General features: G+C 32.3%; 1 protein-coding gene across 6 annotated transcripts in view; it reads right to left on the bottom strand.

Moving 5' to 3' along the window:
* MCPH1 (microcephalin 1) overlaps positions 1–14,788 on the bottom strand; it is a 268,454-nt gene that overhangs the window by 217,871 nt on the left and 35,795 nt on the right. For all 6 annotated transcript variants that reach the window (XM_004472356.5, XM_058288019.2, XM_023582753.3 and 3 more), the window contains exons 4-8: positions 14,240–14,327; positions 11,024–11,138; positions 8,824–8,967; positions 7,378–7,467; positions 4,214–5,344 (exon numbers count right to left, since the gene is read on the bottom strand). In XM_004472356.5, coding sequence (XP_004472413.2) covers positions 4,214–5,344; positions 7,378–7,467; positions 8,824–8,967; positions 11,024–11,138; positions 14,240–14,327 — 1,568 coding nt within the window. The remainder of the gene's footprint in view (positions 1–4,213; positions 5,345–7,377; positions 7,468–8,823; positions 8,968–11,023; positions 11,139–14,239; positions 14,328–14,788) is intronic.

Here is a 14,788-nt window from a genome sequence, read left to right as displayed (position 1 = left end):
ATGAAATGACTCTTACTAATCAGCATTAAGACACCAGAAATAGCTTCTTATGGGTTAAAGTCGGGATTCAGGAAAATGGAGTGGTTAAAATATTATAGGGGTGTCCCCACCCACACGTGAACAGGACCTACAAATCTAGCACAAGCTATAGCTTGTATCCCTTGGGAAATAAAAGGCTTGATTCTTAAGTGGTTCCATGGTAATATTTACAGGATCAAAGCATAACTGGTAATCTGATGCCCAGAAGTTTAAAGAAATTTACTACGAGAATATTGTCTGTTTCTAGTAAATCTTTTAGATAAGGTATGGAGAGGTAATCTGAAAGGACAGATAACTGGGATTTCTGCATACAGGTCTGTTTTGTGAAATTTTCCCCATCTGCTTGCCAATGTGTCTCAGACTTGCTTTCAATAAAATCTGGTATATAGAGCTTATAGAAGAGCAAATAGCCATCATCAATCTCTAATAACTGGTGACAATTACCTACAATTTGCTTTTGCTCTTGCTGGTGACCACGTGGAACCAGAGGGACTTTGGTTCCTTTTCATTATTAAGAAGCAACTAGGGGTCAAACCCTGAGACCATTCAGGATAACAAATAGGCTTAATCTACCTGGTAATTAAAATTAGACTTACTTCAGGTGGTAGTCTGAAGAACTATTGTCAGCAGTGTCAGGGGTGGGAGAGAAGTCATTGTGACAATGAAGTAATGTCAAAATACTTTATACACTTCCAGTTCAGTCAAAAGTTAAAGCAAGAAGTAAGGATCACCAGTCCAACAAACATTTGCTTTGGATCTTTTCTGAGCTCAAACTACAATCCTAGCAATGTTTTTCAGACCCTGATCCAAGTACAAAGGAAATTTTGATATTTCAAAATCTATTTAACTGCACAATTAACTGGAGCTCACCTAACTTTCAACTAGAAATGATTAATCTGTGGTATGCAGAAAGGCAAATATCAAGAGAAAAATCTAATAAAATTCCATAAAGGTCTTTCAAGCAAAGATCATGCTCAATGAAAATCACGACTGCAGACTGACTTCAGTATCTGCCAGTACCTATCTGTGCAATTGCACCTCAGCATTAATAAACATTTGCAATCAATTTGAACACCAATTAAAAGTGTTATTTACTTCTAAAGTGAGAAGTTATTCTTCCCCAAAAAGAATTTGATTCCACTCATTAACAGATCAATAGTATGAAAAGTGTACTCAATTTTTATATTTTGAATTGTATCAAAAATTTTGTGAAAATTTGTTATTGTTATATAATTACCTATTGTTAATTATATTGTTATATAATTACCTACATACCTTACGTAACTCCATAAGTACTTTACATACCTTCATTGTGGCTCTTGGCCCACAAAGCCCAAATTATTTATTATCTGGCATTTTACAGGAAAATTTTACTGACCACTGATATATAGTTTTTAAAGTGAAGTTGATCTACTGACACTAACATGGAAATATCTCTTCAAGTGAAAAGAAGGGGGGGGGGAGGTTTGATGAAATTTAAAAGCAATAATATATAGTATGTATGCCAAAATTCCCCAAAAATTATGTCTGCATTTGCATGTTGGTACACATACATATATACATACAGAAAATGTCTGGAAGGAAACACATTAAATTTTTCAGTAACAGGTTCTAGCAAACAATCACTCTAAACCACAGTTAATTCTCCATAAAATATCCAGTGTTACATTTACATCAAATCTTGCTATTTCCCTGTTTAAAAACCTCCAATGGTGTCTCATCACACTTTAAAACAAAATCTAAATAAAAAGCTCCAAGCCGTTATGATGGAGTGAAGGTCCTACTGATCACTTCTGGCTACCTTTCTAATCTCATTTTCTACCAGTCTTCCTTCAGCTCATTGAGCTGCTGCTACCCTGGCCTCCTTCTTTGCTGCAATATTTTTCTACTTCATAATATTTGTATTTGCTGTTTTCTCATGAGAACACGACTCCACCAGACACTTACAAGGCTACCTATACTTCATTCAGGACTATGATCAAATATCATCTCCTCAGAGCTTTTAATGACCGCCTAATCTAACTAACTGCCATCGCTTTATGTCCCACGTGATTTTTCTTCATCTCACTCCTTACTCATTAGCTGACATTATATGTTTATTGTCTATCTTCCTCACTACAATAAACCTTTATGAGAGAGGCATACTTTGCTGTATTCACTTCTATCTCCCCAAAAATTAGAAAAATGTCTGGGACATAAAAGGTGCATAATAAATAGCTATTACATAAGTTAATCAAAAAAGAGGAGGAGGAGGTATAAAATTAGAGAAAATTGAAAGTAAAAATTATTGGCTAATATGATTTCCAAGATTATTTAAAAATAATTAAGTCTCTCAGTTCCTGTTCTTTTAAAGCTTATTACTGAACCTCTTTGTAACTTGTTCTTGCATCCTTTACTACACATTAAGATAGCAACAGCAAGTAAAAGGGAGTAAAAAACAGAAATTGAAACCAGACTTTTATTTTCAACATAAAATATTGGGAGAGGTTTAGTTCAATGTACAGAAATAGTTTTTATTGCCCCACAAATTCAGTATGTATGGAATTTCCAAATTAAACTGAGGGCTACATGGTTTTATCTATGGTAGAGTTCCAAAGAGAACTGATATACCAGAGTTTCAGCTGAACTTACTACGGATGATTTAAAACATCAATGGGTCTTAAATAAATCACTATAAAACAAAGGGATTTTATTTAGGCTAGACAATATTTAAAATCTTTCCCTGTCCTAAAATTCAATGATTTTTTTTGCTTCTTCAGAATGACTTGAAATAAGACAGGTGACTAGTATTTATAGATATCATTATATCAGGGTATAGAAAATGTTACATCAGCATCTTATCTGTATACCACTGTGCAATGGCACATATCCTAGGATCAATGAAATCTTAAAAATCTCTTTATGTTTCAGTGAGTTAACCAGAGCCTGTCTCTTTTCCTCTTTTAATTTATCCCAAGACCCTGAGAGGCTATAGATTTTGAGGATAAGTCCTTGAACAAATAATATATCTGCTTCCAAGGAAGACTGCACTTTTTTTATTTTAACGGTGGGATTTTAAGGTACACCATACTGGCTGAAATTCAGTGCTTTCCCACTTAATTTATACCTTCATGTCATCAAATATTTTTCAAAAATTTAAAAAATACACAAGATAGAAACCAAAATAATAATAAGAATGCAAATTTTAAGAACAGCACATGCTTACCTATCAAAAAAAATTCTATACTTCTACTGTTTCATACTAACTTTATAGTTGACATGATTTTAAAATAAATATATTGAAAAAACATACTAAGCCTAATATAGTATTTTGCCAATTTTAATATATGTATGGAAAACCAAGTAATAAAGAGTAGGTTAAAAATACATAAAAAATATCTTGTTTTTGTGAGATCTAAGGGAGTTTATACTTGTAGAAAAGATATGCAATACACCTGTGATTATTTCAACTTCCATAACTTCTGTATCTTGAAAGAGGTGGTTAAAACCACTGGAAGAGTAAAGATGGTCAAAAGTCAGGATTTCCTCAATTTTGATTGACCTATTTGTACTTATAACCAGAAAGGGCACAATGTTTTTTATTGTTGATATTTTTGCTAGAAATTTCAGTCCTATGTTGTTCACGACATAATTCATTACTGTGGTTACAATTAAATTACAGATAAGAATAATTCTGTTTTAAATATGACTGAGGCAAAATAAATAGAAAACAAAGCCCATGACAATGAACTTCTTACCTGAGCAAAAACATGTTAAGTGCATATTTTTAAATAGCTAATATCACAAAGTTTCTTAAAAAATGGATATTTCCAAATTTATTTTTCACACCTCTTTCTAGACAGAATCAATGTCTCATGTCACCTTAATTTTCTTTCTAAAATGAACTGTCTCATCGTTACAAACTTAGATTTAAAATAACTATTAAGTATGCCTCCTCACACAACAATCATGTTACAGTGACATATAACAGAACAAGGAAAAGTATGTGCTCTCCTAAATTATCCATACTAGGTATTACTTATTCTGAATTTATCATTGGGCAATATCAAACACACATTTTTAAAAAGAACAAAAAGAGAAATAACTTTAAATTATGAAAAAGTTGTTACATTTAAAATATGGATGTACTATTATATATTCCTATAACACGGGTATTTGGAGAAGATTCACATACTTTCACTGTATTTTCTGGATAAGTTTTCTCTTTCTTCTGTGGATTTTCCCTCATTACAATCATCTACAAAATTTAGTTTGTAATCATTTTGCATTCGACCTTCAGAAATGGTATCTTCTTTCTGCATGCTTTTAACATCAATCAATTCTTTATTTTCTCTAGTGTTTCCTTTCAAAGGACTTAAAGTACCATGGTGTTCTTTCTCTAGGCATTCTTTTGGAAGAACAAGTTTTGGGTATGTGTCTTCTCTTCTCTGAGAATTAGCCTGTATACAATACACTGGAGGTGCTTCAGCTGCAGACAATTCTGTAGGAGTCAAGCAATGTAAAGTTGTATTTCCTTCATAATTTGTAGGTTTCTCAAGACTAGAACTAGTTTTTGATGCTAATTCAGTTATTTTAACCAATTTGGATTTTTTACCAATACTGGAAAAATCAGACATTTCCAATGCACTCATTCTCTCACTCTTAGAAAGACTTCTTCTGCAGTTGAACCGAACAGGGCTTGAGGCAGATGGTAATTCAGAATGATTCCTTTCCTTAAGATTATCAGGTGAAAAATAATCATCATATGAGGACTCCCCACAATCAGGAGTTTCTCTAACAGGCTTGGTCATGAACTGTGGGTTGTTTACCAATGTAAAAAGCTGCAATTTTGGCATGGGAGATTTCACACTGGAACTTTTTTTTGGTAATTTTTCTTTTGAAGATGAATATAAGCACTCTGACATTCTTTTTCTCTTTGCCGACAAATCTTTGGGAACTGAATTTAGGAAAGGGTGTTTTTTTGCTGTAGATAAAGTAGGAGACAAAATATATCTCTCATCAAACATTTTCTCAGATATTCCTTCAGTTTGTTTTTTGTCAGCAATGACCATTTCACCTGTAATATCTCTTTGCTCATTTATATTTTCCTCTGAAATATTAATCATGGATTTCTGAGGAGTTGGTTCACTAAGGTAATTGTAAGACGCTGAAGAATGAGTACTACTTGTTTTCAATACAGGTGAAGAAATACAAATATTTTTAATTTCTTTATTGAATTCTCCCAATTTCATTTCTTCATTTCTACATCCAGAGTTTCCATAAACATCATCAAAAGATGAATGTAAAATATCAGTAAAGGATTCATCTGGAAAATATTAATAAAGAATTAACTTTTAAGAATGGTTTAAATTATCATAAAATATATTTAAATTGACCAATAAAGCATTAATTTTTAAGTAAAGCTATTAGACAAGAAGAGTATTAACCACATCCTGGTTCTTCTCATTCCCATTTAAGGACACCTTTAAGCGAGGATTTTAACTAGGGAAACTGGACATTAGTGTTGGGGGTAGGTGGTGGCTAATGGACCTCTAAAATTTCTGGCAAATTCTTTGGATATTCATATGCATGTGCACTTTTTTCAGGCAGAGTACCCAAAGCTCGTCAACAAATTCTGAAGGAGGTAAAAAATTCTCAAGTTAAGAACTACTGCTTTAAGGTCTAGGTCAAGTTCTAGTCTTCCATGAAACATTTCTCAAAAATATAGCTCACCTTTATGTCCTGTCTCCTATTGAAGTCCTCATATTATTATACCTATATTTAGTAATGAACTATCTGGTATTTAGATCTTATTATTTTGATTTCCCATATAACTTATACATTTTTTTCAGACTAATGCAAAGCTGTTACATAGTTCCTGAAAACTCCACTTCTACACCTCCCGGCCTTGCCTTTCCTCCCCTCTTTAATCTGGGTAAATATCACTCATCAGCCAAAATCCATCTCAGCTGTCAGCATCTGTGAATCCTCCAACTAAGTTCACCTGGTCAAATTAGACATGCCCTCTTTTACACAGTATTTTGCCTACATTTATAAAGGTATATATCACATTATTCTGTGGTTATATCTATATCAGTCTCTATTACTAGACTATAAGCTACCAGAGAATAGAAACTACTTGGTGCTCATTTTGGGATCTGAAATCTCTAGTCCAGTTGTGGCACCCTCAAGATGGGCACAGTGAATGAACAACTTTAACTTCATAGTACTTACAGAATACTATAAGCAACATGTGTTAAATTAGAACTTTCTGCCTGAAATTACTAAAGTTGTACTTTGTAATTGTGTGACCTTGTATAGGTTGTTTAACGTCTCTGTCTCAGTATTCTAGCTGCAAAATGGGGATAACAAGAGTAGGCACTTCATAGAGTAATGGGACAATTAAATGAGATACTATAAACAAAAAAATTAGAATACAGTAAAAATGCACTAAAGGTTAGAAATAATTATCACCTGTTTCCAACTTAAAGGAAATGAAAGTATTACATATAAAAAACATGGTGTTTTTTTTTTTTTAAAGATAAATGGTAAATAATTAAAAAAACACACACACACACACACAAAACACCAAAGAGATTGTAAGAATAAACCATGCATGGAAAGAAGTTTTAGTTTAAGCTTCTAATATTTTGATATAATTTTGATTTGTCATTAGTATGGTTTTCATAATAAGATACTACATATCATTTTACCCACTTATGAACATAATTCTTTTAGGGGTTACTGCTGCTTAATTTGGGTGCTCCCATGGACTAAATGAGAAAATTATAAGAAATCTGTTAAACCAAATAAAAGTTATAAATGTGAAAAATTATTATCCAAAGTGAAACAAGGGCCCCACATTTAAAAACAATACATGTATGATATATGTCTACTTTTATTAATTCTTAACACCAGTTTTTCTGCTTCTAACTAGAAATCCTCTGTTTCTCTCTTAAATTTATAAATGACCTTTACATACTTCACTGACCCAATTTATAACCTGTTCCATATGTTCACAACTCCTTTGGTGAAAAAAATTTTCCTTAGCTCTCTTACTGTTGTCAGTGCATACAGATTAATTCACAGAAGATCATAAGAAGTTTGTTTTAAAAAATGAACAATTGATTCTGTGCCATCAAAGTAAATGCCTGGGAGAAAAACCATAGGAACCAAAAAGGAGGTTTAACTCATATTTCTCATGCCTAATTTTAATTCACTAGCAGGAAAACATTCATGAGTTCTAGATTTTAATTAATTGTTTTACTCATCTGAAATGTGTATATGCAATTTTAAATGAGAAAATCATAATATTCTTAAAACTCAAATATATTATGGCAAAGAAAATAATAATTTTACTTGAATAAGAAGTGTCACATGAAATGTCCAAAGGTGCTTCACACAGAGAGTTAGCTGGAGTATCATGAATCTTTTCAATCATTTGGGAAGCTGAAAACATAATTAAAACATTTCATTAGATATAACTTAAACATTTTTTATAGAAGCCATTATTAAATCCATTAATTCTACCATTATGTTATCATTCACATATCAACTCATTCTTCATAATGGCTATTCCAGACTAACTGTAAAACAATAAGCACAAAAAATCATTACTCAAATCTATTACAGATGAGAACCATAAAAATCATCTATATAAATCACTTTATTTTTAAAAGCATTTAATTATGGAATCATAAAACTTAGAAGGGGACTTAAAAAGTCAATTTGTTTGTCTGTGGGTAGGAGCTCAAAGAAGACAAATATTTTTAGTCTTACTGTTTGATAATCATGGCTTTTTCTTCAAGGATAGTTATAATAGATACCTCTATAATTAAGCAGTGTTTCTCAATTAGGGGCAATATTGGCCTCCAGGGGACATGTGGCAACGTCTGGCGACATTTTCGGTTGTCCAGCTGGGTGAGGGAGGGGTATTGGTGTATTGTGTGTAGAGGTCAGGGATACTGCTAAACATCCTACAATACACAGACCAGTCCCTACAGCAAAGAATTATGTGCCCTAAATGTCAACAGTGTTGTGATTAAGGAACCCTATAGGTTTCACAGAAAACATCCAGGATATCACCAATTTAACAAAGAAGGTCATAAATGCTTTCTTCAAATGCTTTGATAGTCTTGTAAATTGGTCCTAATTTTTGGAAGAGAAATTTGACAATATCAACCCAAAATTTAAAATTCTTCCTATTTGAACTAATATTACAGAAATACACAAAATACAGAATAACAATAATTCACATAAAGTATGTCTACTACAACACAGATTATAATAATAAAGAATCATGGTTAAAAGCCTTATGTTTATAAACAGGAAAATGGTTAAATAAAACAAAACATCCTACAATATGGTTAAAAGAATAAAAATGTAGCACCATTTTCAACAGAGAAAAATAGGGAAAAAACCCCCACAAACCCATCAACAGATAGATGATCCAATAATAAGCTGTAGTATATATTTAAAAAAACAAAAGAGGTAGATCCACACCTAAGTAAAAAAAAACCTCTAGACACTCTTAAGTAAAAAAAAGAAACTGAAAAAACATATTATTTTCTAATTTAATAAAAAGTATTTATGATTTAAAATAATCCAATTTAGTAAAAAAGAAATTATACCTCCATATAAAAAACAAATCTTAATGAAACATAAGATTTTCTAAACAAATAACTAAATCTGCCCTGAAAAGATCACAGGAAACAGTAAGTAAAACATCTAAATCAAGAAAAAATACTTTCTCTTACAATTTAACCATTTGTTTAATATTTACTTTTATAATCTATAATCACTTACATGTAGGGGAAAGATTTTCCCTTTTCTCCTTCATCTCCTGTAATCTCTTCTCCATTGCACTGTGATGACTACTAATGATTTTATTTGTTGGACTATACATTAATGAACCATTAGATTCAAATAAAAGAACAGGTATATCATTATCTGGAAATAAAAACAGAATTTTAAGCTCAAAAATGCATTCATGCCAACAATACAATCTATCAATATTTCCCCTTATAGTTTTCTACTTGTCTTTCAACATCATTATCTACTACTAACATTGTACTAGAAACCATCACCACCACCAAGATCAGTAACAATACCAATACAACTGCTAGGTAACATATACTGAGCTTACTACATGCCAGGTATTGTGCTAAGCACAATACATGTTTATCTTAGTTAATCTTCTGTCAACTCAATGCATTAGGAATCAGTACTCTCATTTAAAGATGAATAAACTGAGACATAGTACTTGAATGACTTCGCTAAAATCACACAATTAGTAAGAAACTAAGGCCAGAATGCAATATGGTTCCTTACCCTAGGTTCAGTAATCACCACCACTAAACCCTACCCCCTATAGATACACCAGACCCACAAATGAACTTGAAGGCATGAAGTAATATTCAGGGTGTGTATGCCAATGTCCCTGAATCATGAAATTATGGAGTAAACTGTGTGTGGGCAAAGATACGTGCATTTTCCTAGAACCAATAGCTTGCATATGCCCAAAAATGACTTTGACACCCTCCCACCCTTACCCCAAATTATGCAGTATCTTTTCTTCTGCAACTTTTAAGTTTGAACAACTCTCACTGGACTCCAACAACATCCAAATATACATCAGATATCCCTATTTGTAGTTTTTACAAGGCAATTTCTATTAAGACAATTTCATCTATGTAGTTATCATTAACATTTTCTCAAATTCTTTTCAAATACATTATGTATCACTGATAATAGGAAAGAAGGTCTAAGTGGCAAAAGTATAAAGAATGACAGGAGTGGTGCAACACTGTTTTGAGGCTGGAGGAGGATCATACAGGATCTAATAGGTTGTCAGGTTAAATATAAGAGGTCCTCAAGAATTTTCAACACAGAATTGGGGGTGTGTGTCCATTAGACTTCAAATTTATATCATTCTGACCGAAATGTGGGAAACAGATTGTAAAGGCACAAGAGTGTATGCAAAGAGCCAGTCAAGAAATCGCTGCAATGATACAGGCAAAAAGGTGACACAGGCTGGGAACAAGAGAACAGAGAAAAAGAAACAATGATTCAATTTATTACTTCAGAAGCAGGACCTAAAACGTTAGACCAACAATAGAGATGTCAATGGTAATTCCATGTTTCTGACTTAAGTAGTGAGGTAGATCAGATAGTACTGGTTTCTTAAGGAAGGACCAAAATACCAATAGAAGAAACTTGATGACTGAGCAAGAAAATAAATGATACAGGTAATGTTATGGAAACTCATCTGATGGCAGTGTGCAGGCTAAATGTTCTATTCAATTTTGTTGCCTCATCAACAGACTTAACACAAAATTTAATCTTATTTGAGTAATTAAAAAATACAAATAGAGAATTTGTGGCATAGGAATATAAACTAAAGGGGAAAACTGCAGGAATTAGTGCTTCCTATTTCTTTATTATGCATTTTATAGTTAGGAAAATTGCATATTTGTATCACTGACACATCAGGATTAGTCTCAAATACAGAATTTAGATGACAGTGAAGAAGGTAAAAAAAAGAAATAAAAACATACAAAATACATTAAAAGTTTCATGACATTCTAAAATATTTTCTAAATCATGAAAGAAAGATGTCATTTAACATTTGCCTGTTCTGGATAACATAACAAAAAGTCCAAGTATTAGGTAAAAATACAGTTATATATAAAATAAACCAAATAGTGATTTATTTTACTTCAACAGGGCCTATTAATTAAAGATCATTTTTCTTCTATTATCATTCCTGAAAATTAAGTTCCAACAATTTAATGAATGATTAAGACTCTGGTCTCAATTATATGGCCTTATTATGGCTTGTTGAATCTCTTGTAGGCTAGTTATATTTTGTTTTCTACTTCCTAACCAAAAACGAATACAGTCCCAATTAGCTATTTCATCCTGAAAGCCACTAGTCTTCAGGCAAATTAAACAAGATATAGGAAAACAAACGCAAAGATCGGCGTTGTTATATTTCTTGGCTTACCCAGAGTTGTTTTTTGTCTTTGTAGCTCATTTGCCATTTTCTCAAATTTCTTTTGAAGTCTTTTATCATTTTCTGGTGTTTTGGGAATAAAATCTTTGGGTTGCATACACTTACGCTGTGCAAAAAGGAAATAATTAATAATACTGTACTGCAATTGTTTAAGACAGGAAAACAACCCTTTTACACATTTCTGATATTACATAACATCAACAATAAAAACTTATTAAAGAGGTCTTTCTTGCCCTACATGTGACTTGGCAGTATTTATTTCTTTTTGTACAACTGTTTTAAAAAATGGGCTGAATTTTAAAAGACTGAATAAAGGACTCTGTACTAAATAACTCTTTTCTGAGGCACTTCAGCATTCTTCTTTGCATTTTCTTACCACCTTCACCTCAGTCCCTTCCAAAAAAATAATGAGACAGTAATATAAAATGCAAAAACAATTATTTTATAATTACTAAGGAAAAGAGTCACTTATTTATTCTTGTCTTATTATCCCAATAATTCCATTATGTCAGGAAAAAACACACTACAAGAAAAAAAATAGGGAAACTTCAAACACATGAATCTTTCTAATCTTATCATCCACAGATAAAAAGAGGAAAAAGGTCTCTTTCAAAATTATTCCTTACATTCACAGCCTTTACCCACCTTCTCTTCTTCAGAAGGTCCCCATTTCTCGTCTTTAGCTCAAACATCACCAGAAGTACAAAACTGAACTTTACATCAAAATTACTTATTACTACTTCTACACCTGAGATCTTTCTTCAAGGGCTCTAGAGAAACAGAACTTTTCTGTTTAGTCTCTTGGTTTTTGAATTGAAGTTACCAGCCCAAATTTATGTATATTAATACCAAGTATAACCTTCTTTGTTCCAGGCTTAAAACTTCTCAGCAAAGAGGTTAACTCCTACACTTGTATTCTAGGTCCTGGATCTTTCTCTATCAGTTATTTATTATAATAAAAATGTTCTGTGTCAGGTAATGGTCTTGATGTACATCAGTGAACAAGATAAAGATCTTTGCCATCATAGAGCTTATACTCTAGTAAGAAAATGATAGAAAATAAACACAGTAAATAAGTGAATTATATAGTATGTGTGCTAAGAGGGAATTGGCCTCAACTGTTTTTGCTAAATTACCTCTACAGCAGAGATCCCTGGTCAGGGCATGAACCATGGCTCCAAGGAGTCTGAGGACAGTCTGTGTCAGCTTGTCAACACTGCTTGTAAACAGTGAGCCCTCCAGGCTGGTTACGTAGCAAGAATATGCTGTGCACATGACCAGCAGAGTAGTTAAACCCCAGCTGAGACTCCATTTTGTGTTCCCTGGTTCCGAGGTGTTCTGTGTACATATCCACGGTTCCTAATCAAGAAAGTGCATCTCAGCAGGCCTTGCAGGGGGAGGACAACTGAACTCCCATGGTCCCACCAGCTGTCCTGCTGTGAGGCAGCCTTTGGCTGTGATACATATCTTTACTTTAATGCTGTTGCTATATAGCATCTTTTTTCCAGTAATACACTATAGATTTAAAAAGCATTGTTATCTTGGGGTCTTATGAATCATTTTCAGAGAATGAATCCTATCTAACTGCCACCATTAGTGTAGCATATTAGAAAAGGATAAGCACCATAGATAAAAGGGAAAAACGGAGGCAAGAGGGATCAGGTCTGCTGACAAGGCAGGAAGAAACTGCTTAAAGAACCTAAAATAAAAAGGTCTAGAGTCATGTTTAATTTGTAAAAGGGAGGCAGCAGGAATATTTTTTTACACAAGTAAAAATTAAACTGGTGATATGTATGAGTAATCATTACTTATACTTCAGATTAGGAAAAAATTTAAAAGATTAATAATATCTAGCATTGGTAAGGGTCAGGAAATAGGTATCCCTGTACATTATTAATGGAACTGTTAAAAAGCAAAATGTGTTTACATTTTGACCCAGTACTTTCACTTCTAGATACCAACCTAGAGAAATAAAACTGAAATACATTATATAAATAAAGTATTTAGCAAAATCTGACAATGGTCTAAAGCCCTAATAATAGGAGAAAGATATATTCATGTTATATGACACAATGCAGAAAAATGAAGTACATTTATACATACAAACATAAACAATTTTTTTTTAAATAACATAAAAAGGTCAAAAAAGAAGAAAAAAAGAGTAATTTAAAAAACAATACATATAGTAGGGCTCCATTCATGTAATATGTGTGTGTGACTATGAAATGTAAATTTACTGAAAACAATCATCAAGAAGGACACAAGTTGAGTTCTAGACCACTTACATTGAGGGAAGGAAGGGATAGATATTCTTGTGGAAATCAACGGGGATTTTTGCTTTATTAACATTTACTAAATGTGTTTGTACAATAAAAATGTACGTTTTTATCGATATCATTATTTTAAATACTTTAAAAATACTTATTTTTTAAAAAGTAGCCATTCCTAATCAGTCATTACTTAGTGTGAAGAGATCCTTTTGAATACTCTTTCACACCTATAATCAGACATGAAGTTCTCGTTAGAGACTGAGGGAACTTTTTCCATTTTATGCAAGCAAATTCTGGCTTCTTGCCAGAGGTGAAATGTAATAGAGATAACGTGATATACTATTTTCAAAAAATCTGGAGAAGTTCATAGCTTTTCCTATTTTAATCTACAGAGAAAGTCTAGTTCTAGTTTCCCTAATTTCATCAACTAAAAACAAAGTAACTTACAGATATTTCATAGTAATCAAGTCTACCCTCAAATAAAGAAATCACAATTAGAAATTTTAACATACATTAAAAACTGAAAAGGCTGTTGTACAAATGTGAACTCAACTTCAAATGACAGCAGTGTCTTTCTATTTGTAAAGCAGAATTTTTGTAATAAATAACTTTGCACATTTGGCTCTATCTGCTTCAGACTTTTAGTTAAAGCCATTTTACTAAAGATATTACTAGAGTACCTGAGTGCTCGGTTGTTGCCAATTTTTAATTTTCCCTTGGCTAATCATACTTTCTTCTATTTCCTACAAATTGCATCAGAGCATTCATAGGATACAATAATCTCTATACTTCATGAAAAATATGCTATCTGAAAGGAAAATATCATCATCATATTTACTATAACTTTTAAAAATATTTCTAAAAGTTTAATTTCTAGGAACAAAAAGAAAGAATAATTTCATAATTGCCACTACCTTTACTGAAGTCACATACTTACTTTTTTTTTAATTAGGCATGGTAATTGTTCCTTATTATTAGCTGCAGGGAATAACGACTCATCAACATGTACTCCAGCTGTCCTGCATCTATAAAATTGAAATGAAGTTGTTTAATGAATATTTATTTGTTACATGCACACAGCATTAAATCTGCATGTGTATGAGTTACAATTTAAGAAATCTGTGCTTAAGACATTTCTATTATAATAAATACATTTATATCAATAACAAAAGTCATTATCAATTAAATTTCCCAAAACCTTCTCTATAAAAGTTATTTTTAAAGATAAGAGCAAAAGTGAGAGGCAGGGAAAAGTATAATTTCTATGTAACAATTTTAGACTTGAAAAACACTTAAAAATTATCAATTCATTGCAATCATAAAGCTATAAGAATATGCTGTTACGTGCTCTTTGTGCATAAACAGGCCATAAAATGGATAATTTAGAGCTAGAAAGGGCCTAAAGAAACTGAGGCCTGAGAGACATGTCATCTCCAAAATTGGGTACTCCTTTTTGTCTCCTTTTGTCAAGGCATCACCACCATCC

The sequence above is a fragment of the Dasypus novemcinctus genome, chromosome 25, assembly GCF_030445035.2.
Source record: "Dasypus novemcinctus isolate mDasNov1 chromosome 25, mDasNov1.1.hap2, whole genome shotgun sequence".
Classification (NCBI taxonomy): Eukaryota; Metazoa; Chordata; class Mammalia; order Cingulata; family Dasypodidae; genus Dasypus; species Dasypus novemcinctus.
This window is presented reverse-complemented; position numbering and strand designations above follow the sequence as displayed.